This window comes from Anarhichas minor, unplaced genomic scaffold (assembly GCF_050575085.1).
Source record: "Anarhichas minor isolate MPS153535 unplaced genomic scaffold, ASM5057508v1 ptg000024l, whole genome shotgun sequence".
Taxonomy (NCBI): Eukaryota; Metazoa; Chordata; class Actinopteri; order Perciformes; family Anarhichadidae; genus Anarhichas; species Anarhichas minor.
Window position 1 is genome coordinate 9,355,409 of NW_027466470.1, and position 24,592 is coordinate 9,380,000.

The 24,592-nt window shown below is 41.9% G+C and overlaps 3 protein-coding genes across 4 annotated transcripts in view; 2 read left to right on the top strand and 1 right to left on the bottom strand.

Moving 5' to 3' along the window:
- The first annotated feature begins 2,338 nt into the window (after nt 1-2,338).
- On the top strand, nt 2,339-6,962 carry LOC142956575 (cathepsin Z). Its single transcript, XM_076098229.1, has 6 exons — nt 2,339-2,485; nt 3,698-3,861; nt 4,102-4,281; nt 4,590-4,740; nt 5,405-5,570; nt 6,823-6,962. Exons 1-6 carry the CDS (start codon nt 2,355-2,357, stop codon nt 6,934-6,936), a joined length of 906 nt encoding a protein of 301 aa, XP_075954344.1. The 5' UTR covers nt 2,339-2,354; the 3' UTR covers nt 6,937-6,962.
- A 2,945-nt stretch (nt 6,963-9,907) lies between these two features.
- On the top strand, nt 9,908-16,604 carry mppe1 (metallophosphoesterase 1). Its single transcript, XM_076097343.1, has 9 exons — nt 9,908-10,424; nt 10,571-10,679; nt 11,603-11,706; nt 12,574-12,654; nt 12,937-13,045; nt 13,352-13,432; nt 14,054-14,176; nt 14,395-14,535; nt 15,388-16,604. The coding sequence occupies exons 1-9, from the start codon at nt 10,174-10,176 to the stop codon at nt 15,571-15,573; spliced, it is 1,185 nt and encodes a 394-aa protein (XP_075953458.1). The 5' UTR covers nt 9,908-10,173; the 3' UTR covers nt 15,574-16,604.
- Nucleotides 16,605-17,930: 1,326 nt separating this feature from the next.
- LOC142956044 (guanine nucleotide-binding protein G(olf) subunit alpha) overlaps nt 17,931-24,592 on the bottom strand; it is a 43,625-nt gene continuing 36,963 nt past the window's right edge. For both annotated transcript variants that reach the window (XM_076097341.1, XM_076097342.1), the window contains exons 8-12: nt 24,008-24,066; nt 23,708-23,828; nt 22,739-22,869; nt 22,583-22,650; nt 17,931-20,434 (exon numbers count right to left, since the gene is read on the bottom strand). In XM_076097341.1, the coding sequence (XP_075953456.1) occupies nt 20,288-20,434; nt 22,583-22,650; nt 22,739-22,869; nt 23,708-23,828; nt 24,008-24,066 (526 nt within the window). In that variant the 3' untranslated portion in view covers nt 17,931-20,287. The remainder of the gene's footprint in view (nt 20,435-22,582; nt 22,651-22,738; nt 22,870-23,707; nt 23,829-24,007; nt 24,067-24,592) is intronic.

The window sequence follows — 24,592 nt, forward strand, 5'->3', positions numbered from 1 at the left end:
CATAGGGACTTCATTCCTCTGGCCCATGTATCTGTTGTTTCACGACACAATGGACTCCTTAGGGGTAGGCGGCATCAAACAAGCAGCAAGGGACTTGATGAGGAGGAAAATAAAGTATATAAGATTCAGTTCTAGTAAATAGTTATAATCTTCAGCTCAGAGTTATTGTTACTTTATTATCTTAACTTTTCATAGCAGCCAGGGTTAAGTTTGTTTGGTTACGCTTTCAGAAGCTTTAAATGCAGACTAATAAATTATTTGAGGTTAGCGACTCCTTCTGGGAACGCTCAACCTCCCCGTCCATGCTGTCACGTTTATCATAATTTTCCGATGTTCAGAGTCATTTCTCAGTGTTTGCTCTGTGATGAAGTGCTGTTTATGTTTACTTACTTTACCTCAGCCTTTCTCAACGACTTGTACTGCAACCAGTGATTTCCTACATTTCTCAGAATTACCTTCAACGTTTCCCTGAATGCGTTCTTTTCAGCAGTGTGGGTTACACGTGGAGCTGGAAAGAACAGTAGCAAAGAAGTACCATATTAAGAGCCACTGGTTCATTTGTTTACTTAAAAATAAACTCCCTATCCAGATATACACTAGAGAATTATTGTTCTTGCACTGATGTGCAAACAGTGTTTTAACAGTGTTAAATGTTAACTGCATTATTTTATGAACTGATCAAACTGTGTGTAAAATCTCTGCAAACTTAAACAAATAGCAGTTATTGAATAAGCTTTGGAATAAATGTATTGCAGTACATGAACAATATTTTTCTTTCCTTCTATGATCAATTTATCCCCCTAACACTTTTTAAGTGTCTCAATACAATTCTTAATTTTAAATAATAGAAACATCATTTAACAATAAAACTGGTCAACAAATGTACCGAAAGTGTAACATTTATTCAGAAACTTGTACATTATTCCTAAAAGCATGACGGATGCCAACAAAGATTTTAATGATCTGTAAAACAATATCAGTTTTTCTATTTGTCTTTATACCCGTTCAACCTTTTTTGGGACCCAGCAGGAAGCAGCTAATTCATTTTTAGAGCCCACCTTCTACAGTTCACACCAACATCAACACATGAACCTCCTTTCCTCTTACTGCTGAACAGCTTTTACATGAGGTGCTCAGCACCATCATCATCACAGTCTGAAGATGGATCACAACAAATAACTGGTGATTTATCTTGCGTTTCTGCTGAGGGTTCATTAGGTGCCTAATGCACATCTAATCTGATTCAAGTTGAATCATTAAAAGCACAAACAATAATGCTTCCTCTTCACAAAAACAGACCGTGATTGAAGTTGCGCCTCATCCTGAGATATACTAACCTTGTTAAGAGCTTCAAAATATCCTTAAAAACACAACCAATCAGCAGGCCCTGCATTAGGTTTAATGTGATTGTAACTGAGTGTTATTTAAAAGTTTCCTGCTGATCGTGCAAAACCCGCACTACTCCAACACCTGTTGTTATTCTGACGATGTTCATTTATTGATCAGTGTGGTGAAAAGCACACAGGCGTCAGCAGATACAAGCAAACGTATTTATCTTTAAGGAAAAAAATTCTAATTCAGAACAACGCTCCTAATTTTAAAGTTCTCTTAATCAACTGACTTCTTTAGCACATTGTGGAGGACAATTAACGTTTTTGTCACCCTTTGTTTTATTTATTTTACACTTTAGTTACAGGCCTGTGGCTAACAGGTCTTCATGGTTTGTGCAGACTTCTTTGGTCTACTGATATTCCCATGATCTGTCAATGTTGGAAAGTAACTATGTACTCAAACACAGGCTACTGTACTGAAATACAATTTTGAGATGCCTTAAATTAAGCGTTTCCATTTTCTGCTACTTTATACATGTACGCCACTAAAATGTAGAGGGGAAAACCTTTTACTTTTTTTTTCCTCTACTACATTTGACAGCTTTAGTCACTGGTTACTTTGCAGAGTCAAATTATGAATGAAAATGTAACCATCAAATAATGTATGGTGTATTATTATAAGACCATATAGTTGGAAAAAAATAGCACATTAATGTAAAACGTTTTTTTCTGCATATGGGTAATGTTTGGTAAATTAAGTATTGTTTGATGCTAAAAACTTTCTTCCAGTTGCACTTTGAATGCAGGAATTTCACTCGTTAAACTATTTCTACATAACAGCATTGCTACTTTTACATAAGTAATTATCTATGTTCTGTAGGCTGTTCAATACAGTTTTAAAAATAAATTCTATATACAGTGCGCCTATATTCACTGTTATAGTGGCGGTTGTCCCAGGTGCCAACAGAGGGCGCTGTGTGTGCGTCACATGAAGGCAATAAGGGGGAAAGAAGGAGATCCAACATGGCGTCTACAATAACAAACGTACCGCTGCTGTTTTGCATAGCTTCTTTTTCTTTGCAAATCAGCTCCTCCGGACTGTTATCCGAGCCTTGTTATAAACCCATCACAGACGACAGACCAGACTCCGTTAAGTAAGTGACGAGGATAATGTACATTTTAATCTGACTGACAGTTTAACTATATGGACTCTTTTATCTCCTGTTTGTTTCAGTTGAAATTTGACGTTAGGTCTTAAGAACCTATTGTTAGCATAATAATCGGTTAACACCAAGTGGCAGCAACTCAAGGATGAGAAACTAGCAAAGAGAAGATGGTGAAGTGAAAAGTAACATGACAAATAAGAGTTAAAGGATTTTCTTAAAAAAACAGGACACAATAACAGAACTGTTTTTGCAGGAACACGTGAAAGTGAGAAATATTTAACTAGTAACACATGACCTGCAGCTAGACAAAGCAAACTCAATGCTTCCACATAATGCACACAAACCTGGAATCACCATGAGCTCAAAAATAAAGTTGCATGCTTTAAAGTTCCTCTGAACAAAAAGCTCACTAGCCGAACCCAGTCATTCAAAGACAACAAAGCAGAAGCCTGCTCCATCAAAAATGCATGAGGTGTCACATTTCCTACCAACAATAAGATGACTTCCTCTCCATTAGCATTGTAGTTCCTCAGCTACCAAACTGCACTTTACCATGAACCCAAGCATCCTGACAGACTCGGAACAAGTCAACACAAGACCAGACAAACGGGTTTCGATTCACCGTTACACAGCCACTGTACGGTATGTTTAAGGTTTCTAACCTGCAGAAACAAATACGATGATAAAAATCAAGGTCCAGCTTCCCCCGGCCCCATCCAACTAGTCACTCAGCCAAGTGCTGGCTGAAAGCATGGCTTCTACCAACCAAGACGTGACCATGCTCACCCAATTACAAGCACCAGTACTTCAATCCATGCATGGACATGTGCTGTGGAGGGCCACAGGTGCACAAACAAAAGCCCGTGCCGGTTGGACATGTGCTGTAGCAAAGAAGAGGCCGAGCGAGCACATGGACCAGCTTCTACAGCCTTGTAGGCCCAGGTTGTCCTAATCAAGCTAACGACCCTCCCATGTCAGCCAACTGGCTGCTGAGGTCGGCCAGGACAGCCTCCAAGACAGTGGGAGGGGCATCGGAAAGGTCAAATTGAAACGTGACTTTTCCGTGATATGTGTTTCTACATAAGATCACAGATATACTCCGTGTGTCTATATTCCTACAAGAGTCCTGTGGTTTGTTCTGATTCCTATTGAGGATATTAACAAACTAGATATGAGCCTCGTCCTTTTTACTTTTTTCAGGACACGGCCCCGCCCACATGAGTATGTGAAGGTGTCGGACCTTCCTCCGTCCTGGGACTGGAGGAACATCGAGGGGAAGAATTATGTGAGCGTCACACGGAACCAGCACATCCCCCAGTACTGTGGGTCCTGCTGGGCCATGGGAGCCACCAGTGCACTAGCCGGTAACCATGTGGGGATGGAGGAGGGAGGAAACAGGATGGGAATAGAGGGATAGACAGAAGCTGGGACTGATGTAAGATATGTTAAATACAGTATGCATATTGTGTTATTTTGAGACGTTTTTATGGACTTTACAGTATCACGTTAGCGTGGCAGCTGTAGCATCGTGAGCATGGAGAGCAGCGTCCACCCAAGTGAATTTTACCATTTGAACAATCGTCATTGTCGTTCTTTTCTCCAAGACCGTATCAACATCAAGCGTGGAGGGGCGTGGCCGTCGGCCTACCTGTCAGTCCAGAACGTGATAGACTGTGGGAGGGCGGGCTCGTGTTACGGAGGAGATCACCTGAGAGTCTACGCCTACGCACACGAGAGAGGCATTCCTGATGAAACCTGCAACAACTACCAGGCCAAGAACCAAAGTACAAACATATACGATTTTTACTCTGATCATCATCTGTTGATGAATTTACACGATATGGCCAGAAGTATGTGGACAAAATATTATGAATGGGATATTATCGGGGAAGTGTAACCAGCACTGTTGGTTGCAGTTGGGCTTCAAAGCAGCTGCTCTGAGTCTCAAACTAAACACATGTGCGATATATTTACATCACACTGTAACAGTATACTGGAGGTTTAAGATTTAACTTCATGGAGATTGTATGGAATTGCAGAGTAAGCGTCACACTGCCCCGTGAATCGTTATAGATGATCTCATTTGTTTTAGAGTGTGAGCAGTTCAACCAGTGTGGCACCTGCTCCTTCTTCGAATCGTGTGCCGTCGTGACGAACTACACAATGTGGAAAGTGGGCGACTACGGAAAAGTTTCTGGAAGAGACAAGATAAAAGCGGAGATTTACACCAATGGGCCCATCAGGTAGAGTAAGTCATCCTCCCCAGTCGTCTTCTAATCATCCATCCGCCTACGCACTCTGTGTGAAGCAAAGAGATTCAGCCTGAACTTTTCACAGCGATTCTTCATGATAGTGAAGTTTTAATTAGTAGATACATTATTTATCATTTTAAAACCTTCGAGAAAAGTAGCAGCAGGAGTGTAAAATGCTTTTCTAATACCCGCAGATTAAGTAAAAAAAAAAACGTTTTCACGAGTTGTCATTTTTAATGTATGGGCTAGTAATATTCTGACATGAAGAATATAAAACAACATGAGAAATGTGAGTTTGACAATGAGTATAAAAGATGTCTAGTTGTGTGTGTGTGGGGGGGGGGGGGGGGACTGATAATGTCCATATTAAATCTGTAAACATATATCAATAAAAACCCCTATGGGGGGGAAATGCAGGGACAACATCTGATGGTAATTTAGATCAGAAAACTGCATGTGACACTTAGTACTCAAAGTTCCCACACTGAATGAGACACATTTAAGTTAACAATTTCTGTTCTGCCCTCACCCTGATTTGAACCCCCGGAAATGCTCTTTCTATGACTCATCATCACATAACAGTGATTTTAATAATGTGAAAAGAACACAAAAAGAAGATTAAAGGATGTCAGAAACTCTCCACTCTGTCTTTCAGTTGTGCCCTGATGGCCACCGGCGGCCTGGAGGAATACGCTGGAGGGATCTTCTCAGAGTTTCACCCCCTGTCTTTGCCGAATCACATTGTCTCTGTGGCCGGTTGGGGTGTGGCGGAGGACGAGACCGAGTACTGGATCGTCAGGAACTCCTGGGGAGAGTTTTGGGTTGGTCTCTCTCTCTCTCTCTCTCTCTCTCTTCGCCCTCTCTCTCTCTCTCTCTCCCTCTCTCCCACCCTGCCTGCACAGCCTGCCCTCAGTCTGACATGAATCAGCTCTGTAGCTAAAACGTGCACACCTCACTACTTTACAAGTCATTAATTGTTGGAATGCTGTTAAGCATTCCAACAATTAAGACATTAAGACATTATGATTATGTCTCCTCTCCCTCTCTCCCCCACCCAGTCCCACCTTTTCAAAATAAAAGCCTCATGATTAACTGTATTTAAACGTTAAGCTCAAAATTAGGCTTTTTTGTTGAAATAATGAATGCTCTTACTAATACTGCGACAACTACTACTACTGCTGTTAATATTTCTAGTATTACAACTACTGCTCCTACTACACCTACTACTTCTACTGCAACTTTTGCTGTTGCTACTATTACTACTGCTATTACTGCTACCATCAATATTATTACTACCACTACTGCTATTACTACCACTACTGCTATTACTTATACTACAACTGCTACTACTACTACTGCTATTGCTGCTACTACCAGTACTAATACTACTACAGCTATTAATACGACTGCTACTAGTACTACTACTACTGCTATTACTGCTACTTCAAAAACGGACTTTACTATTACTACTACTTTTACTACTACTACTGTTACATTAAATACTACGACCACTACTACAGCTATTACTACGACTACTGATACTACTACAACTACAACTTCTACTACTACTACAACAAATATCACTACCGCTGAAATTTTTTTAAGCTACAGAAACCGTTCGAATATCAAAATGTTCAGCTCTTTCAGCAGAGGGGTGATATGACTTCATATTTGTAATCTTTAAACTTTTTGAATTATTAAGCTTTTTGCAATTTTCTTTTGAATGGGATCTCTATGGAGAAAATCTTCAAATCCTGTCAAACTACTTCAACTTTCAAAGCCTTCTTCTTCTCATACTTTCAGCTACAGACACCATAGTTAGACATTTTAACTAGAAGGGTTTTCAGCAGTGCAGTTTAAATGCTTTCGGACTTCAACATTTTTCAGATGGCTGGTCTCTCGTTTCTGTACTTTCAGCAATGTTTATGCAATTCATTTCAGCTTTCAGCATTCCAACAGCAGGAAGTGCATTTTCTAGTTCTTCTTTTATCCATTAGGTTGCAGGCCAGTGGTTTCACTGACTTTGGTTTCCTGTATGCAGAGTAAAAAATGTTTGTTTTGTTTTGTTTTCAGGGAGAACACGGCTGGGCAAGAATAGTCACCAGTGCCTATAAAGGAGGAAAAGGCAATTGGTTCAACCTGGGTATTGAGAAGAACTGTGCATATGGAGACCCTGTTGTAACATAGGTGTCTTAATAAACTGATCGAAAGACTTTAGTTTTGTCATGGCTCTTTTTTTAAACATTGAAACTAATTTTGATCATTTGTAAAGGAATTGTGTTAGGAAATACATTTATTTTTTGTTATTTGTGTTACAAAACATTTCTTTGACAGAAGCAGTAACTTCCTGGAGTCTCAGCTGGTTGCTGGGCAATTAGTTCAGCCCATGAATAACAAATTAGAGGCAACATATTAAATAGTGAACTTCAGAGGATTTAGTTACCTTTGGACAGAGCCAGGCTAGCTGTTTCCCCTTGTTTCCAGTCTTTATGCTAAGCTAAGCTAACCGGCTGCTGGCCCCGGCTACATATTTACCGTACAGAGTGGTATCAGTCTTCTCATCTTAACCACATTCAGACACTGAATTGAATTACATATTCTAACACAGAATAATAATAATAGATCATTTCTGATGCCCTGCAAGGCCAGAAAATGCAACCTGGATGCATGAGCTGCTCCTACTGAATTCAATTTTAAACTCAAAATATCTCACTCTCAGAAAATAAAAAAAACTGCTGGTTCTTTTTTTATCGGTCCTTTAAATGACGGGCGAGCTTATTTATATTCCGCTGTTATGAAACAGTGTTGGCAGGTCTCAGGAAAGGGGAACTTACAGTTACACTTCTCTTTTGACTCACGCTGCATAACAACTGTACAAACATCTGATAATGAGAGTCTGGAGGCTGACCATCCAGAGTTAACGTCAATCAAAACTGGTTTGGACACAGATTCACAGAGGACCAGCAGATACTTTAACCACTTCCCTATAAAACGAGCGGGGTGTCATTTTTCCTGACATTTAAACTTGAGTTGCGTTAATGATAGCGTGATACTTTTTGTCAATGATTCACCGGTCCAAGTATCCTTTATGTGGTCGGATTCATCTTATTCCTCTCTGCCATATGTTGTCCAAAAACAACATCAACAACACCTCGATGTGTCTTAATCCACCGCCGAAAATAGCGTCCAACAAATGCACTATTTATTATTTAGTTAATGTAACATTTGCTACAGCGCCCAGCTGTTTTAGGTCATGTTTTATTCATGATTGTGTAGTTTGGCCCTGATGAGAGACAAAAGATTACGCTGCATTCAGACGTACAGATATACAGATAGACTTACAGCAGGCCGTCTCTGGCCTCTCCCAGCTTTTGAGTCTGTATGCGTGAACAACGTAAAGCACTAAATGGTGCCTGAAAAACTGACATTAGCCTCAAATTTTGTGCAATTTGTTATAGATTTTCAGCTCCCCTAAGGTTGATGACCCAGAATACCTACTTAGGACACTACCTCAGTGTCCTCAATGGTAGCTAAGAGCCTGACGGTGAATTAAAGCAGGATTTGAGAGTGTGAATTGTGTTTCTTGATTGTTTCAAAGAAGAGCCACTCCAAATTAGGAATTTGATTCATTGGTGTGGGTTAGTTGGTATTAGTGCTTGCTCCTTTATGCTCACAGGACAGCTTTGTTAATCAGTTTCAGGCTTTAAAACAAAGTTGTACATTTGAAAGTCATTTTACAATCGAAAGCAAATACTCTTCATGTCCTCTAAGACTGTTGTGAGTGGAGCAAAGCCAGGCTGAACATCTGGAGGGCAGCAGAGATTTGAGTCTCCATCCTTCTTTTTTTGGTTTCTAGAGACAAAAGGGATCATTCATGATCACAAACAAATCGCAAGTCTGAAAACTGAGACGCCTCTCCCCTGAAATCATGTTGTCATGTGTCAGTTTCCACTCTGTGCTGCTGTTGCAACGCTCGTCCTCATTCTGCACGAGTCAAATCTTGCACTGAACATGTGTTTCAACAAATGTTTTAGGGTCAGTGTGAAGACAGGATGTGAGTAAAGGGGCCCCCCCATTGCATGCATAAGCAGAGCATAACAGGAGCATGCATGACTTGTGAATGCAAACCAACTGGTTTAACAGTTTCGTTATAGCAGGTTCCTGTGTGGCTCAAACTCCTCTGTGGTTGCAGTTTCATAGCTGCACACACAAGCTGCTGATTAGATTTCTGCTCTTAATCACTTAATCTCATTTGTCCCATTGTTGGCTCCTTTACATCTGTTGGTATTTGTGTGTTTGTGTAGAGGGATGGCAGATTTTCTGACCATTGATCAGGTCTATCAATAGCCCTATTGTTTACAGAATGAAAAACTGGCTTCTCATTAACTTTTAAGTCAAGTGTTCTTTTGTCTCTCTGTCTTGCCAAACATTCCTCCACCTCTCCTCAAACACAGGTCAAGTCAGCAGGTGTTAGCAAGAAAAATACCGGAAGTTAATTAAGTTTAATTTGCCACGTTTAAAAAAAGAAGTGGTACTTGGTGAGATAAACAAAAAAGTAAAAGATCCTGTTCAAAAATATTTATAAACATAAAACGTTATGTTTGTAAATATCCTGCAACATTAGCGATGCTTGCACATTAATACACCAATAATTAACATCACGTATACATCGTTCTAAAATGTGCCATTCTGCATAATTTACTTGTTGTACTTAAAGTATACTTTGATGCTATTACTTTTGTTCTTTAGGTAAGATTTTGAATGCAGGACTTTTACTTGAATACTTCCTCAACCCCTGGTCACTCACAACAGATGTTATTTTACAGTTTTGATTATTTTGATGCACTCTACATATTGCTCGTATGATCTATAGGTTATAGTTGTATGTAGTTTCATCTTTAATGGGCCCAAACAAGTGGTGGAAGAAATAAAAGGAAAACGCTATAGCTTACTTAATTGCCAGCATTTTTACACTGCGGTTTTGCTACTTTTACTTCGGTAAAGTATCTGAGTACTTCATCCATCACATCTTTCATCTGAAAACACTTAATTGTACAAATAGATGTGATTGTAAAGTATCGTAGTTTCAGTTTTATTTTGAAAAATGACCACAGGAAATGCTGTTTCTAGCTTGACAGTTGAAAGCTGAGCGGAGCGACTCAGTTGCGCATCAGCGGCAGGCTGCCGCTCCTCTCGACTGTCTCTCTACAAGCAGAGGGTATTTTATTTTAACTTTTTATCTCATATTTTGAATCCCCGGAGCTTTTCATTGTATCCAGCGCAGCCTCAGAACAACTTGCCATGAGCATCCCACGGCTGGAGACCTAAACAGTCGGGTCTGGAAGAGGGGAAGATGCCTCATGGACCGCTCCATCACCGCCAGTGCGCCAGTTCAGGGCATCCCGAACGCCGAATAACAAAGAAATGCCGAGGTTTAGCGTCAGGTGGATGGTTGCGGTGGTGCTGATTCTCCTGGTCGGCGGCGCTTTCTTTTTCTGCGAGTATCTGATCTACTTCCCGACCATCTTCAAGTGCGCCTGGCCGAAGATCAGCCATGCACGGGGCGGAGAGGGCATTGACGGCCGGCCGATGGACTCAACGGTCCGCGCTATGGTGCTGTCGGACACCCACCTCCTCGGAGCCGTCGGAGGACACTGGTTCGACAAGCTGAGGAGGTAATGTCTTTTTATTTATTTTCATGTATTATTTTTGTAAGCAATCCATCACTCTTCCTCTTTCCATCCGTCTGTGCTCCGAGCTCTGCAGGACTGTAAACAAAAACAACAAATAACGCTTTTACTTGTTGTCTCCAAACGCACAGGGAATGGCAGATGGAGAGGGCTTTCCAGACCGCTCTGTGGCTGCTCAGGCCCGAAATAGTGTTTATTCTCGGGGATATCTTCGACGAAGGCAAGTGGAGCTCGCCGAAGGTAACGTAGAGTTCCCTTTTTCCCTTCTTGCTTTGTCTGCAAACCCCACAGTGCTTATGATGATGATGATGATGATGATGATGATGGTGGTGGTGGAAGAACAGTACGTGGATGCAGAGCAGAGGCCGGTACTCTCCGGTCATCATCAGCAGCAGCATGTTGTACCATCCAGGCACCAGAGGCTGCAGGTTTGTTTTTGAAGAAAAACACCAACAGCAGCAACCTGCATCCTCTCAGCCCTCCGTGGTACATCCATCCTGCTTCAGGAAAAAAAACGTCCCCCCGGGGAAACCTCACACATCTATTACTGGATCGTCAAATGTGATCCGTCAGATAGAAGAAAGATGAGGTGTTGAGCAAGTGCTGCACGGAGGAAAGCCTCATTAAAACAGGAGGTAGAGCTTGCAGACTGTAACATCTCCAATAATCTTATTATGTTCCCCTCGTCGGATTCCTCATTCATTTTCACACTTGGTTGGCATCTCCGCTGTAATTTGTGGGATTTCTTTTCAAAGCGTTACATTTTCAGAAAGAGAAATACCGAAAGAAGGTCTGCAGCTAGATATTTTTTCATTATGTATCAATTATTTTCCTTGACTAATTGGTACAGACAACAGTGAAAATCCTCACGTTTTAAAACTCGAAATCACAGACAGTTTACCCCCAAAAAAATCAAAAATACATATTTTTGATTTAGATTGTTTTGGTGTGAGTTGCCTAGTTCGGAGGTGTTGAGATGTCTGCCTTCTCTCCAATATAATGAGACTATGTGGCACTCGGCTTAAGGGGGCCACCCATGGGGGCTGCTGGGTGACCCACAGAGATCCCATTAACTCTCATGAGCTTCCCAGGGGAGTTTAGTCTTATTAAAGGCCCGAGCTGAAACCTGCCTCAACTGTGTGTTTGTGTTCTTCTCTCTGCAGCACTGGGAGGACGACGTGCGCCGCTTCAACAGAATGTTCAGACACTCCCCTGACACTGAACTGGTTGTACTGGTTGGCAACCATGACATCGGCTTCCATTATGAGTAAGAACAGGCTGATTGTCTTTATTGCTCAACCTTTAGTCTTTATGCTGCTCCATCAGGCTCAGGTTACCTGCTCTGATGAAGCTGTGAGTTCAGGGAAGGAGTCACGATAAGAGAAGGACTTTGATTTCACTATTTGTCACTTGTTAGACCTCAGTATGATGATTTCTTTAATTGTATTATTCAGTTACAGACATATCTGGGAACAGACTTTGACTGGAAAAGTTTTTATATCTAAAGAAGACTATGGCTGCCAAAGGAATGTGAATAAAAGCCTCATAGTGTTACAGTGCAGAGACAGAAAACGATAAGAACCAAAGGACTTTATCCATGTTGCATTACCTTTGAGGAAATATTTGATTATGAGCCAATTAGGAGGAATTTTTACTGGTATACTGTACAAGGGTTGGACACCGTAAAAGCAGTCAGGGACATAGATATCTGCGAGGACACTGAGGTCATGTCTGATGTGTGGTTTTATGAGATTTACGATATATTTTAATATTGTCAACAAATCAAAACACAAAAGGCTTCATTACAGTCAACATAGGCACTGTACTGACATAATCCACTGTACAAGATAATGCAACACTTGTATCACGGAGGTCTTGCTTTATGTTCATTTTGGAGCCTGCATGTTTGTATCGGATTGCATTATATTGCAGAGATGTTGCGTTCATCATGTCCCCTTTTGGGGATTATGCAGACACGCAGCGGCTCATATGTGCTTTGATTGGACGCGTGCAGCAGGAAGGGAAATGGCACAGCTCTTATGTAACCCCGTATGACAGGCAGACGAGGCAGACTGAGCAGCAGCTTGGCCATTTCTATTGCCGTGTGGTGAGCGTGTTGTCTGTCTGCCTGCAGGATGGACTGGTTCAAGCTGCAGCGCTTCGAGAAGGTCTTCAACGCTTCCTCCACCAGGATCGTCACCAAAAAGGGAGTCAAGTGAGTGGCAGTATGGATGCAACACACATGATGACCCTGCAGGAATGTGACTCAGCAGACCGGAAGGTCACAGGTTTAACCCCCCCCCCCCCCCCCCCCCCCCCCCCCACTGACCCAAAGAGGTCAGTGCAGCGATGCTTCTCCTCCCACAAGACTTAGTGTGAAGGCACTCCATCGAATGTCCTGAAAGCACCCGGAATAAGAACATAATGATATGATTTGTCTCCTCTCCTTCTTCATGCCAGAGTTACTGAGTGTTTTCTGTTTTGCTTCTCTCGTCAGTTTTCTGCTGGTGAACACCGTGGCCCTTCACGGCGACGGGTGCCCCATCTGCCAGTCGGTGGAGAAGGAGTTGATCAAACTCTCCAGAGACCTCAACTGTTCTCTTCAGGTGGGGGAGAACATTTCTTGAAAGTTGGTTCGCTCACTTTCAGGCTGTCTGCACCTGAAACGCACTCTGCTGCTCGTGTAGCGTGAAAGACTCAAGTCAAGTGGGGAAGAAGGGGGGGGGAAACCCACTTCTATCCAAAGCTCAGTGTACCTGGAGCCGGTGTTTTGTTGTTTTTAAACATTGTTAGAAGACATTCAACGTGGTGGCTGATTGCTTTTCTTGTGGAGGGATACGAAATAAAAATGATGTTTGAGGACATATTGTAAAAGAAGACAGCCCCGTAACTCTTTGTCGTCTTTTCTGCAGAGTTCACAGTCGGGCGGCGGAGTGACGGACAGCTGTGAGGTCGCGCAGCTCTACCCTCCCACCCCCCCCATCATGTTACAGGTAACCTGCAGGTGCACTCTGCGTGTTTTCTCTCTTCATGTCTGAAAACTTAAAGTAGAGGAGGAAGCTCTAGAATTAGTGCTGAATTGATTACTTGCTTGAAGGATAAGTCTGTCTTGATAATCACAAACTCAAATGTACATTTAAAGATTAATGTGTTCATCCTGTCCTCGCTGCCCTTGAAGTGACTCTTTCACTATTTTGGGTGTCTTCCAAAGTTAGAATTTCTCACTAAAAGGACACCTACTGAATAGAATCCACTCTGCTGAAGCCTCAATTTATCTCCGTGGATTTTGTCTCCCATCATTTACATGAGACGCATCTCTTCACAGCCAGTATGGACAGGATGAGAGATCACAGCGACCAGTAACTGTTTCAACACACGAGCATGTGAATATTATGTGAAGGCAGACTTAAACATTCCTACTGCTTTAGACAGATTAACTCAGCTTCTTGGGTGCTTGTGTGTTGTTTTAGCATGTTTTTTGGACTAAACTATCCCAGGACCTTTGCTGCTCATAAACTCTTGTTAATCTTCTTCCATTTTTTTTTTTTTAAAACATCATTTTAGATTAAAACTAATAAAAAGGTACTCATTTCCATGTTCTCCTCGTCCTCCAGCACTATCCTCTGTTCAGAGTGAGCGATGCCGGCTGCACAGGACTGGATGCTGCACCGCCTGAAGAGCGACACCTGCTGTTCAGAGAGAAGTACGACGTGCTGTCTAAGGAGGCCTCACAGAGGGTGAGTACGCTGCAGTCTCATCACACAGACTCTATTGTGGGGGTTTATTTTCCTGGATCTCGGTTTCATCCAATTAAAACACAGCACAGCGGCCTGCTGTCAGAAACAGTCCTGTATAGAAACCGCAGATGAGGATGATGATGATGATGATGATGAAACTGGTGATGTAAGCGAGCAGCAACCGGCCTCTGAGGTACATGTGGGATTTCTGTCCTCAGCTGCTGCAGTGGTTTAAGCCCCGCCTCATCCTGAGTGGACACACCCACAGCGGATGTGAGGTTCTCCATGACAGCAAGTACCCAGAAGTCAGCGTGCCATCCTTCAGCTGGAGGAACAGAAACAACCCCAGCTTCATCCTGGTGAGTAGCATCAACATCTGGAGAGTCCTGCTCTGTTATTTAGAGACGATGCAGACGAATGATGGTGGATGATAGTGCGGGTGAGATCACTCTTTGTGTGGAAAAATAACACTTGAATTTATTTAAGCAGCTATAATCAATATTTGTATAGTGACTAAGTAAAAGGAGGTCTACTCGGTGAATTATCACCTGAGTTTCAGCTCAACTTCTTGCACCGCTCTCATAACGTCGTTCAGTACTGTTACGCCTTAACATTGAACAGGAATGGCGAAGACATTGAAATAGTGACTCTGCTAGCAAATTGATTCTTGACAATTATTCATTTTTAGATTAATTGTTTGTCAGCTGCGTGTTTGTTATTGTGGCACAATATTTGGACTAACCTATCCCAGGATCTTTGCTCCACATCCCTCATGTCAGTCTTCTTTATTTTGACCTATCGGAACTGCAAAACATGATTTCAAAATAAAAGTAAGCCAGATATTTCCCAGATAGAACTGGGGACAGTTTTCTGAGCACTTTAAGAACTTCTTGTTCATATTGTAATATGAATATCTGCAATTATAATGTGATGTCAAAGCTCCAGAACGGCTACAAATGGAACTTGCGGTGAGATTTATTTTTCAAATATATTCTGTGAACACAAAACACAAAATGTGTTATTATGCCAACATTTTGAATATCACCATGTAATTGTGTTAAAAAAAAAAGTGCAGTAAAGAACCAAAGAGTTCACATTTGAAATTCTTGGAGGCCCCCTTGCGGCAGAGGGGCCCTAATTAGCCACCTCGGCCAAAATGAACACTGATTATCACCTCAAACACATTCATCCTCCTCGTCTCCTCCTCTCAGGCGTCGGTGTCACCCGGCAGCTACGCTCTGTCCAAGTGCTTCCTGCCGGAGGAGAGCACGGTGATCGGCATCTACTGCTCGGCCGGCGCCTGCATGCTGCTGCTGTTCCTGGCTCACTGTCTGTGGATGAAAGGCCTGCTGCAGTGTCTCAGCCTCTGCCTGCTGGGGAAGCACAAGTCTATGTGAACTACGATACCCAGAGCGCACCGGGACAGAGCCACGAGACTAGAGTACATTTGGACTCGGTAAATACTAGATGTGACGTTCTCTCCCTCTCTTCAGAACGGGACGGAAATCTGTTCGTGCAACCTCGATTCGTTTGTCCAAATGTTTTACGCCGCTGTGAAGGAGTGTATGTTTTAAATGTCTTAAAGGGACCATCACTTCGGATATTGATGATGTGATGATGGCCTGCGGTGACAAAACATATGTTGGACCAAATTGTTGTTACAAATCATCACTGGTGTTTGTTTTACCTTCCGTGGGAGTGCCAGACGGATGGAGCTCACGAAAAGGAAGCTTTTCAATCACAGAAAAGTAACCATCACTGACTTTACAACAGTTTTCCTGTGACTGCCTGAGTTATTAGAAAACACACACACACACACACACATGCGTGACATTGAGTAAGACAATTCAAATGAGTACATATTTAAATACTAACTGTCCCTGGTCTGATGTGAAGGTGGTAAAGTCAGACTTATGTCTCTTCACTCTAACTGTGATCCAATGTAAACACACTGATCATCTCACACTCTGAACACTGTTTGTTTCTGTTGTCGATGTCTGATAATTCATCCAGGTTTCTCGCTGTTTTTATGATGCATATGTGAATATATTTATTGCTGACTTTCTGTGTCAAATGTTTGTGAGGGTCTTTGCCAAGTTGTTGAACCATTTCTGATGAACTGTAAATAAGAAATAAGAAATAAGAATCTAAAGCTCTGTTTTTAGAGAGTTGTGGTTTAAACTAGAGGTTGATAATCAATATTAGATGTACGACCAATCACCTGAAGCCATGTCACTCAATGGATGAATACAAAATATCACGGGATGTTCTTTACACGGTCGACTTTTCAAAACCAGGAATTGGCTTCAGAGATGGACACAACGTTATGATTGTAGAAATTAATGTGATTGAAACACAAAATCATGTCAAATAAAGAAAGTTGTAAAATAAGCACAACATATTGGGGACATCTTCCTGACACAGTTCACATTTGACTCTGCTTCTATTTTGTCTATTTACTTTTTGGACAATATGAAGCCGTTTCCTGAGAGACGACATTTGTAGACTATCTGGGATTTTATGACGCGGTGGCGCTCACTGTAACATATATGTGTGTTTTTAAGGTAACATTTTGTAATGTTGCAAGCAATGTTTGATTTTAAATGATTTTTGGTACCTTGATTTGTCCGGTGTTTAAATAACAGGATTCTTCTACATCCACAAATTGGGAAAATGCGTGTCACAGTTTCTGGTTGAGCAAACTGTCCAAAAGAAAAAAAGAATATTTACATCTACTAAATTTAAAGTGACATAAAAACAGAATCCTGACATTTGAGAAGCTTGATCAACTAACTGATTTATCAAATAATAGTCTCAGAAAACAACCGTCTAGTTCTCAATTCATTTTTAGAAAATTGATGACACATATAGACATTTTTGTGATGTATCCATATTGTCCACTCCTGGTCTTTGTTGCTGCTGTGACAGATTTAATCTTGACAATCAGTCGGAGTGAAGGAACATTTTCTACATTCAGTTTCGCTGAAGTGACATTCCCTGTATCAGGAGGGAAGTAATAAAACGTACCTTAACTTTTTCAAAGTATAATCCCTAGTTTAAAAAATAAAAATCAGACCACAATCTGCACCAAAGACCCTGAACACTGGAGGTACCAGCACAGGTGATCTACTGCGCTTGATTAGACATCTCCCTGACTCTCCTGTTGGCTTTACTGCACCTGAAACTACATTTTTATCATATAATGTACAAGAAGTACTGCGACTAATCCGCAGCGCACAGCAGCTCCGACCACCTTTAACCTGTGCCGACGTCTAATCGGAGAGAAACTCAAAACACCTGCAAGGAGCCTTTAGATCAGAATAACCAAACTGTATACATCGTGATATATCAGGACATGTCAAGAGGCCTTTTTCCCCACAGGCGAATATAATAAAATGAAAGATAGTTTGAATCCATTTAGCTGCTTCAGTTTCAGGGTCCTGGTATTGTGCATGCTGGCTCACTGTCACTGCTTTCAGGGGATAAAATGGAGCCAGCTTTAATGTTATTTGTAAAAACCTGTGCTTTCCCTACTCGGACAAGTCTAAATGTCAAAAAGTGAAAAAAAAGGCCTTGTTTATACCAAAACAATTCAGCTAAAACCACAGTAAAGATACTGCGTGTACCCAGCCCTCCTCACCCATACTACTTCTACTGCGTGTACGACCCCCTCCACTCCACTGACGCATCCACCAAAACAAAAGAACTCAGTGGAAACAAATCTGGACACCAAGATGGAAATAAAGCAAAGTCCTCTAATGTGCCTCTTTATTTAAAGAAAATAAAAATGTCATTTAATCATCCTCCCAGGCCAAACAAGGTTTTTGCACCTCCAGTCAGTTCACTCTCTTTTGGGGATAGACGTGTACTGTAGCAGAAGAAAAGGCTGATGCTGTTTGTACAAGGAGAAGAGCTTGTCTTGTTGGGTGCTGCTCACACATTCATAGTGCCTGTGCCATTGGGTATGGCTCCAAAGGACCAAAGAATTACTAATATTGCACGCTCTCATTTATTCATCTCCATTCTAAACATGCTTTCCTATGTGTGTATGTATACATATTTACCGTATACATACATATGTACACCTAGGCACACACATAATTAAACATGTATAATTGTACATATATATTTATATAGACCTATAAATTTACATGTACATACATTTATAAAATTTTACACACAACGCACACTCGCCCCTCACATACACACATACACACAATGCGTCTGTGAGTCTATGTTTGTTTTATGTACACATGCGCACAGGCACGCACATCAGTACAGATCTCAGACACACTTCATATCGAAAAAACGTTGGTTCCTATTAAAACAACACCAGGTTGCAATTTGGACACTTTCAATGGATTTCCAATGTTTGTTTAAAGCTGTGAAATTCAAAAGAAAGAAAAAAGGAGGAAAAAGAAAACCGAAAAAAGAAAAACAAAAGGCATGGCGCTGCAACATCTGGTCTTCACTGCAGGTAAGTGGTTAATTTGCATAATGTATACAGGTTTTTAGGATTTTTTCCCTATTTTTTATTTTTTACTAAACAGCATTTCCTTTTTTTTATAAACCAGAAAAAACTAAACTCTACAGAGAAAGTCCCCTACCCGCAGTCTTCCGCTGCTGATAGAGATTGACATCAAGCTGTACAGCGCAGTCGAAAACATACTTACATCTGAGCTCATTTACAGGTACAGCCATAATCAAGGCACAAAGATCTACAAGTAGATTTGTTTTTCTTTCAATTAAGTTGTACAAAATAATATTACATTTTACAGTCTGTACAGGATAATTCAACCTTGCACAGTGTACAAGTTAACAAAAAAAATAAAATAAAATAAGAGAACAATACGTTTTTCTCTCCCGTCCCCCTACCACCCTCCCCTCCCATCGGTATTTCTAAGCTAAAAGGATGGTTTGTGTGGAAAAAGGAGGCCGGTCCGAGTCCGTGGAGGCAGCAGGGCTAAGGTGCAGAGAGCTCAGTCCCTTTTCCTTCATTTAAATCCTTCTTCGTGTCGTTCCTGCCCCACTCCCACTTTAATCTTTCGCTCCGCATGTCTCTCGGCCGCTCGGTGCACCCTGCAGCTCGGCAAGCTAACATCGTGACAGGGTAATAAATATTGTGATGCTACATTGTGTGTATGCTTCCTCTGGAGGAAAAAAAAAAAAAAAAAAAAAAAAAAAAAAAAAAAAAAAAAAAAGAAGTTATTAAGGAACCTGATGCAAAGTGCATTTATCTCTTCATCCATTCGGTTCCCCTCCGTCCTCTCCCGTTGCTCTCCGGTGTCGTCCAGTCGTCTCCCACGTGGAGAGAAGAAGCGGCTCAGAGGGGGTGACGGGGCAAAAAAAATTTAAAAAGGGGGGCAAAGGTGATGGTGGCGATGCCAGCTTTAACCGGCAGGTGACACACAAACATAACAACACACACACTCGCTCACATAGCATTCCTCCTGCTCTTCATCACACACACACACACTCGCTCACATGGCATTCCTCCTGCTCTTCATCACACACACACACACACACACACACACACACACACACACACACACACACACACACACACACACACACACACACACACACACACAGAGGTCCTGTAGGTGTGTTTTTATGTATCCACACCCACCAGTCCAGGTCCAATGACAAAGCCAAAAAAACAACAACAGGACACAAAGGGGCAAAAAAAAAAAAAAAAAGAAAAGGAGGTAGCCCAAGGCTTAGTGGAATGACAAAAAAATCAAGGCATTCAAAAGGAAGGATTAAAAGAAAAAGAAGAGAACAAGAAGCGGCACGCAACAACTTTGTTCCCCAGCCTTCCTCTCACAATCGGTGAAATGGGGATGAATCGGTCTCAGAGAGAGAGAGAAAAAAAAAAAAAAAAGAAGTACAAAATGCTAAGAAGTTAAGAAGAGGAAGAGGATTTGACACACTTCAGTAGTACTTCATAGTCCTCGACAGGAGGGGTGGTCAGGGGGTTGTTGAGGGTTTCTCTGGGGGGAGGTGGGGGGAGGAGTAAGGATGAAGGAGGAGGAGGAAGAGAAGGAAGGGTTCGTCAAGGATGCAGAATGATTGAGAAAAACACAGAAGGCTGACGGAGGCGGTCTCCCATCACAAGAGTTCGTACTGCCGCAGGTGCATTCTCTGGATGATGTCCCGGCAGTCGTTGAACACCCGCCGGATGTTCTCTGTGTCCACGGCGCAGGTGAAGTGGGGGTAGCAGTAATGTCTGCCGTCGCCACTCGCAGTGCTGATCCGCTGAGGAGATGAGACAGAAGAATTTAAGAGGGAGGAAATAGAATTTGAAACCCCTTTCTACCTTTAACTGGTCTCTGAATTCCTTCAATCCTCAGGTGTGCTGCTCTGTATGAAATAAAACCACTTCCTGTCTCTGTAACTTCAACTTCTCTTTGAGTTTTTTTTACCAACAATGTCAACCAAACCGTATCATTTAAGAAGATTGTTTTCAGGATATCCACTTGGTCTTTATAAAGCTGAGCTGGTGTTATTCTGCTGCAGCGGACTAGATACAGTGCACAGTATGACTGTTGTGAGGCCGCATTAATCTGAGTTTGTTGCAGTACAAATGATTCTTTAGTATCCAAACGCGATGCCTGGGACACTTAAAGCGAGGACATGAGGGCAATAGACAAGAGAATGACAAACAAGGAGGTAGTTGTCGATGCCTTTTGTCATATATTCGTATCATATATAGTTATTAATTGGATGTGAAGTTGATTTGAGAACGGTTTACTTCACATACAGTAGTTGAAATACACCCAGCTCGATGAACGCAGTGTGGAGAAGGCTGTCCACTGTGGTTGGGTCCTTGTGTACAAACAGGAAGTGAAACATCATAAACCACAATGTTACATCGCCCCAGAGTGGTGGGAGGACGCCATTGTTCAACTCCAGGGCTCCCTGGCATGCACTGACTGGAGCATTTTCAATGGAGATCTGAATGATATGGTTTCTGTCATTACAGATTATATAAACGTCTACATAAACAGCACCATTCAAGTTAAGAGGATAAAAAAAAAAAACCTTGGATTACTCCCCAAATAAAAGAGAGCCAGAGGGAGAGGGTTCAAAGCCTTTAGGCTCAAAGACTGGGCTCGCCTCAAAAATGGCAGATCGGAGAATACAAATGTGGTGTTCAGGGAAAAACTGAAATCCAGAGACAAGTTGGAATTTGAATTCGGCAATATGAACACCAAGCAGGCATTTCAGAAGTTCAACCACTAAATGGGTGTGAACACAAACCCAACCTGTGTGCTGTAAGCGACCCAGAATCCTGTGCAAAAGAATTTCAGTACATTCTACGCCGGCTTTGACAGCCTGGATAAGAGGAGCACAGATGATGCTGCACCTCCTCCTCCTGTTAGGATCCTTCCCACAGACAACCTCTCTGCTCTTGACTATCACAGCACGGTTGAACACTTCACCCAGTGGTGCGAGGGTCACCATCTTCACCTTAATGTCAGCAAAGCAAAGCATCTCATCATCATCTAAAGACATCAAAATAAAGGAGCCATCAAAGACTATCAGCCAAACTTAAAAAGACTATGTTGCCCCCCCATCCTCTCCTGTATCAGAGCAACATTCAGCCCATTCTACTCCACTGTTCCACCTCCGTCTTTAACATGTTGTCAGTTAGTAAACGGGCCAAACTCGCGTGCACAACAAACAACGCTGCCAGGATCATTGGGCTCCCCACAGCATACCTCACAGAGCTAAACAATGAGGCCGTTGCTCGCATTGCAATCTCAGTAAAAAAAAAAAAAGACACCACACACCCACTCAATCACCACCTCACCCTCCTGCCCTCCGGGCGCAAGTACAGAGCACTCGGGTGCAGAAGGGCTCGCTTTTGGAAAAAGCCTGATCCCTGTCGCCAAACAAAATGTTTTACCCGTCACGTGCAATGTTTATCAACGACGGTGTTTCAGAAACATGCACGGCGCTATTTGTGTGTCGAGGGTGCGGCGTGTAGGCGCGGAGGAGATCGATAGGCAAACAAGACACAACATGGTTCCTTAGTTCGGGTACTTAGCCTGCTGCCTTACAGAGACAGAGAGTTTCTATTTGTCAAACAGCTGATTTTGACAGCGAATCATTCATAAATTCAAAACATATCTAGCACTCTGCTAGTGCTGCTACGTAAATGCTCTGATTACTGAATGTATTTTGACACAATAGCGTTATGTTGTTGTTATTGCCTGGTAATTGTTAACACCGAATCACAATGCTCTATGTACTTAATACTCGTATATCAGTAATAGAGGCCTACATGTGTTTGAATCCCCCTCTGTGTGCCTTAAGTTTATGGCTGATGCTTGTTACGGCTGGACATCCGTTGACTTCATCCCACTTTAAAACAGTCTAAACTTACAGACGTATACTTACAAGAAACTCGTCTCGGATGAAGAACTTAGCTCTCGTCACTCTTGGGTCTTCACCAGGTTCAGGAGTTGCTAAAAGAACCACAGATTGAGAGTTTAACATTAACCGACGTAAAGAGGAACTCCATTAGCACGTTGGGTGTCTCAGCGGGGCACAAACCTTCATTTGGTATGGTGTAGCGAGCATATTCGGGGAAGTAGTCTTCAATTTTGGATTTTCCAGCTAATACTTTCTCAGCCAGCATGTCCTGCTTGTTCAGGAATAATATGACCGATATAGTGCGTAACCATCTGAAAAACAAGAGAAGAGACATTAAAGAAACGCTGTTGTGTATAAAGAGGGGGGAACGATGGGAATGTCAGCTATTACACAGAATATTTAGGTGTTTCTGATTTTTGGAAGTAAAACTTAAAATTAGACCACCGTTATCTAATTTGCTCAAAGAAAGTCAAGAGATAAAACTACAGGTCACTTGAACATCAGTTCAGTTTCTATGACACACGGCGGTGTTGATAATGAAAACATGAAAATATGTTGATTCAGGGAGGTGTTTTTATGTTGTCATTAGCAATTGTGAGAGTAAAGAGCTGACAGGAAATAAGGAGCAATCATTAATGATTAAACTGGGCAATAAATGCGTTACATGCGTTACGCCACTGTCGGCTGTAATGACCAAAATAAACATTCTGCTCACCCTCACCCATCACTGCCTGACATTATAAATACAAATTCATTGTATTCGGGGTCATATTTTCTCACCGCACGCTTCAGAGCAGCTACTGGGGTAGCTTGTCTCTCTCTTCACTCTTCTCCTCTTAAAACCTGATAGATTTCGTGTCACTGCATGCGAGGGAACGTGAGCTCGTCTCCACCTGAAGATGCATCGTGACTGGCGCGTGGACATTTAAACGTAACTGGTCTTTGACATCATGTTTGAATTACTATGTTGTTGTTTTTTTGTGAATTCTTGAGAACATTTAGATTTCAAAATAACTAGCTTTGTAAATTACCCCCTAAAAAAATATTTTATTATATAATTTAAGCAAGAAAAGGGATAACACAGCAGGGAAAGGACCCAACGCGAGAATTCACCACTGGGCTCAAACTTCATTCATGTTTCTGACTCACCTGTTGTTCCAAATACTGCGGAAGAGGTCCAGGGCTTCCCGTAGCCTGTTGGTGTTATTGTCTTCCCTTATTACCATGTTGTAGCTGCTGCTGGCCACCACGAAGATGATAGCAGTGACGTCTAGAAGGAGAGGAGAGGAACTACTATCAGGACAGCTTTGTGACGTCACATGTGAGGAGGGATAACCCAAACAATGAGAGCTGAAGCTGGCAGAAAATATTGCTGTGACAGGAGGTGAATGTGTTGTACAGCGAGGCTATTTGAAGACGATCAAGAACAGAAAAGGCTGAAAGTCTCACCGTTAAAGCACTGGATCCATTTTCTCCTTTCATCTCTCTGGCCTCCAACATCAAACATGCTATGGAGGAGACAAAATACTGGGTCAAACTCACAACAACACGCTCACTGTTGCCCTCTTTAATCACAGAGTTTCTAGTGGGACGTCAGGTACATGTTGTACTGCAGTTGGCCGGCCTGAGAACGTTTACGAGCCAGTTGTATTTTTAATAATTATTCGTTTGTTGGATGATCACAAAACATTTGTTTTTCGGTCTCGAGCTGAATCTGATCCTGATCTTAGGTCTGCTTTGCAAAATGAGATCGTAGATCCTAATGGGACGAGTCTGGGTACATGAATAATCAATTGATGAATAAATAATATGAAGAACAGCATTATTTGCACATACTCGGTACCCTGGCTGGATATTTGGAAGTCATCAAAGCTCAATAATGAAAAAGGGGGAAGTCATGTCCCAGGGCTTTTATATCAATCATTCAGCATGATATAATTTCATACAAAGGCCCGTTTCAGATGGTAGAATACATCTGTTGTGTCTGCAACTTTGGAAATGGGTCATCAACACTTATGAAACATTTACTTTTAC

Bases quoted from the DNA above. Each gene is read 5' to 3' on its own strand.
- LOC142956575 (XM_076098229.1), top strand. From the start codon at position 2,355: ATGGCGTCTACAATAACAAACGTACCGCTGCTGTTTTGCATAGCTTCT. The intron at 2,486-3,697 runs GTAAGTGACGAG...TACTTTTTTCAG, and splicing joins GACAGACCAGACTCCGTTAA to GACACGGCCCCGCCCACATG. The intron at 4,282-4,589 runs GTACAAACATAT...CATTTGTTTTAG, and splicing joins CTACCAGGCCAAGAACCAAA to AGTGTGAGCAGTTCAACCAG.
- mppe1 (XM_076097343.1), top strand. From the start codon at position 10,174: ATGCCGAGGTTTAGCGTCAGGTGGATGGTTGCGGTGGTGCTGATTCTC. The intron at 12,655-12,936 runs GTGAGTGGCAGT...TTCTCTCGTCAG, and splicing joins GTCACCAAAAAGGGAGTCAA to TTTTCTGCTGGTGAACACCG. The intron at 13,433-14,053 runs GTAACCTGCAGG...CTCGTCCTCCAG, and splicing joins CCCCCCCCATCATGTTACAG to CACTATCCTCTGTTCAGAGT.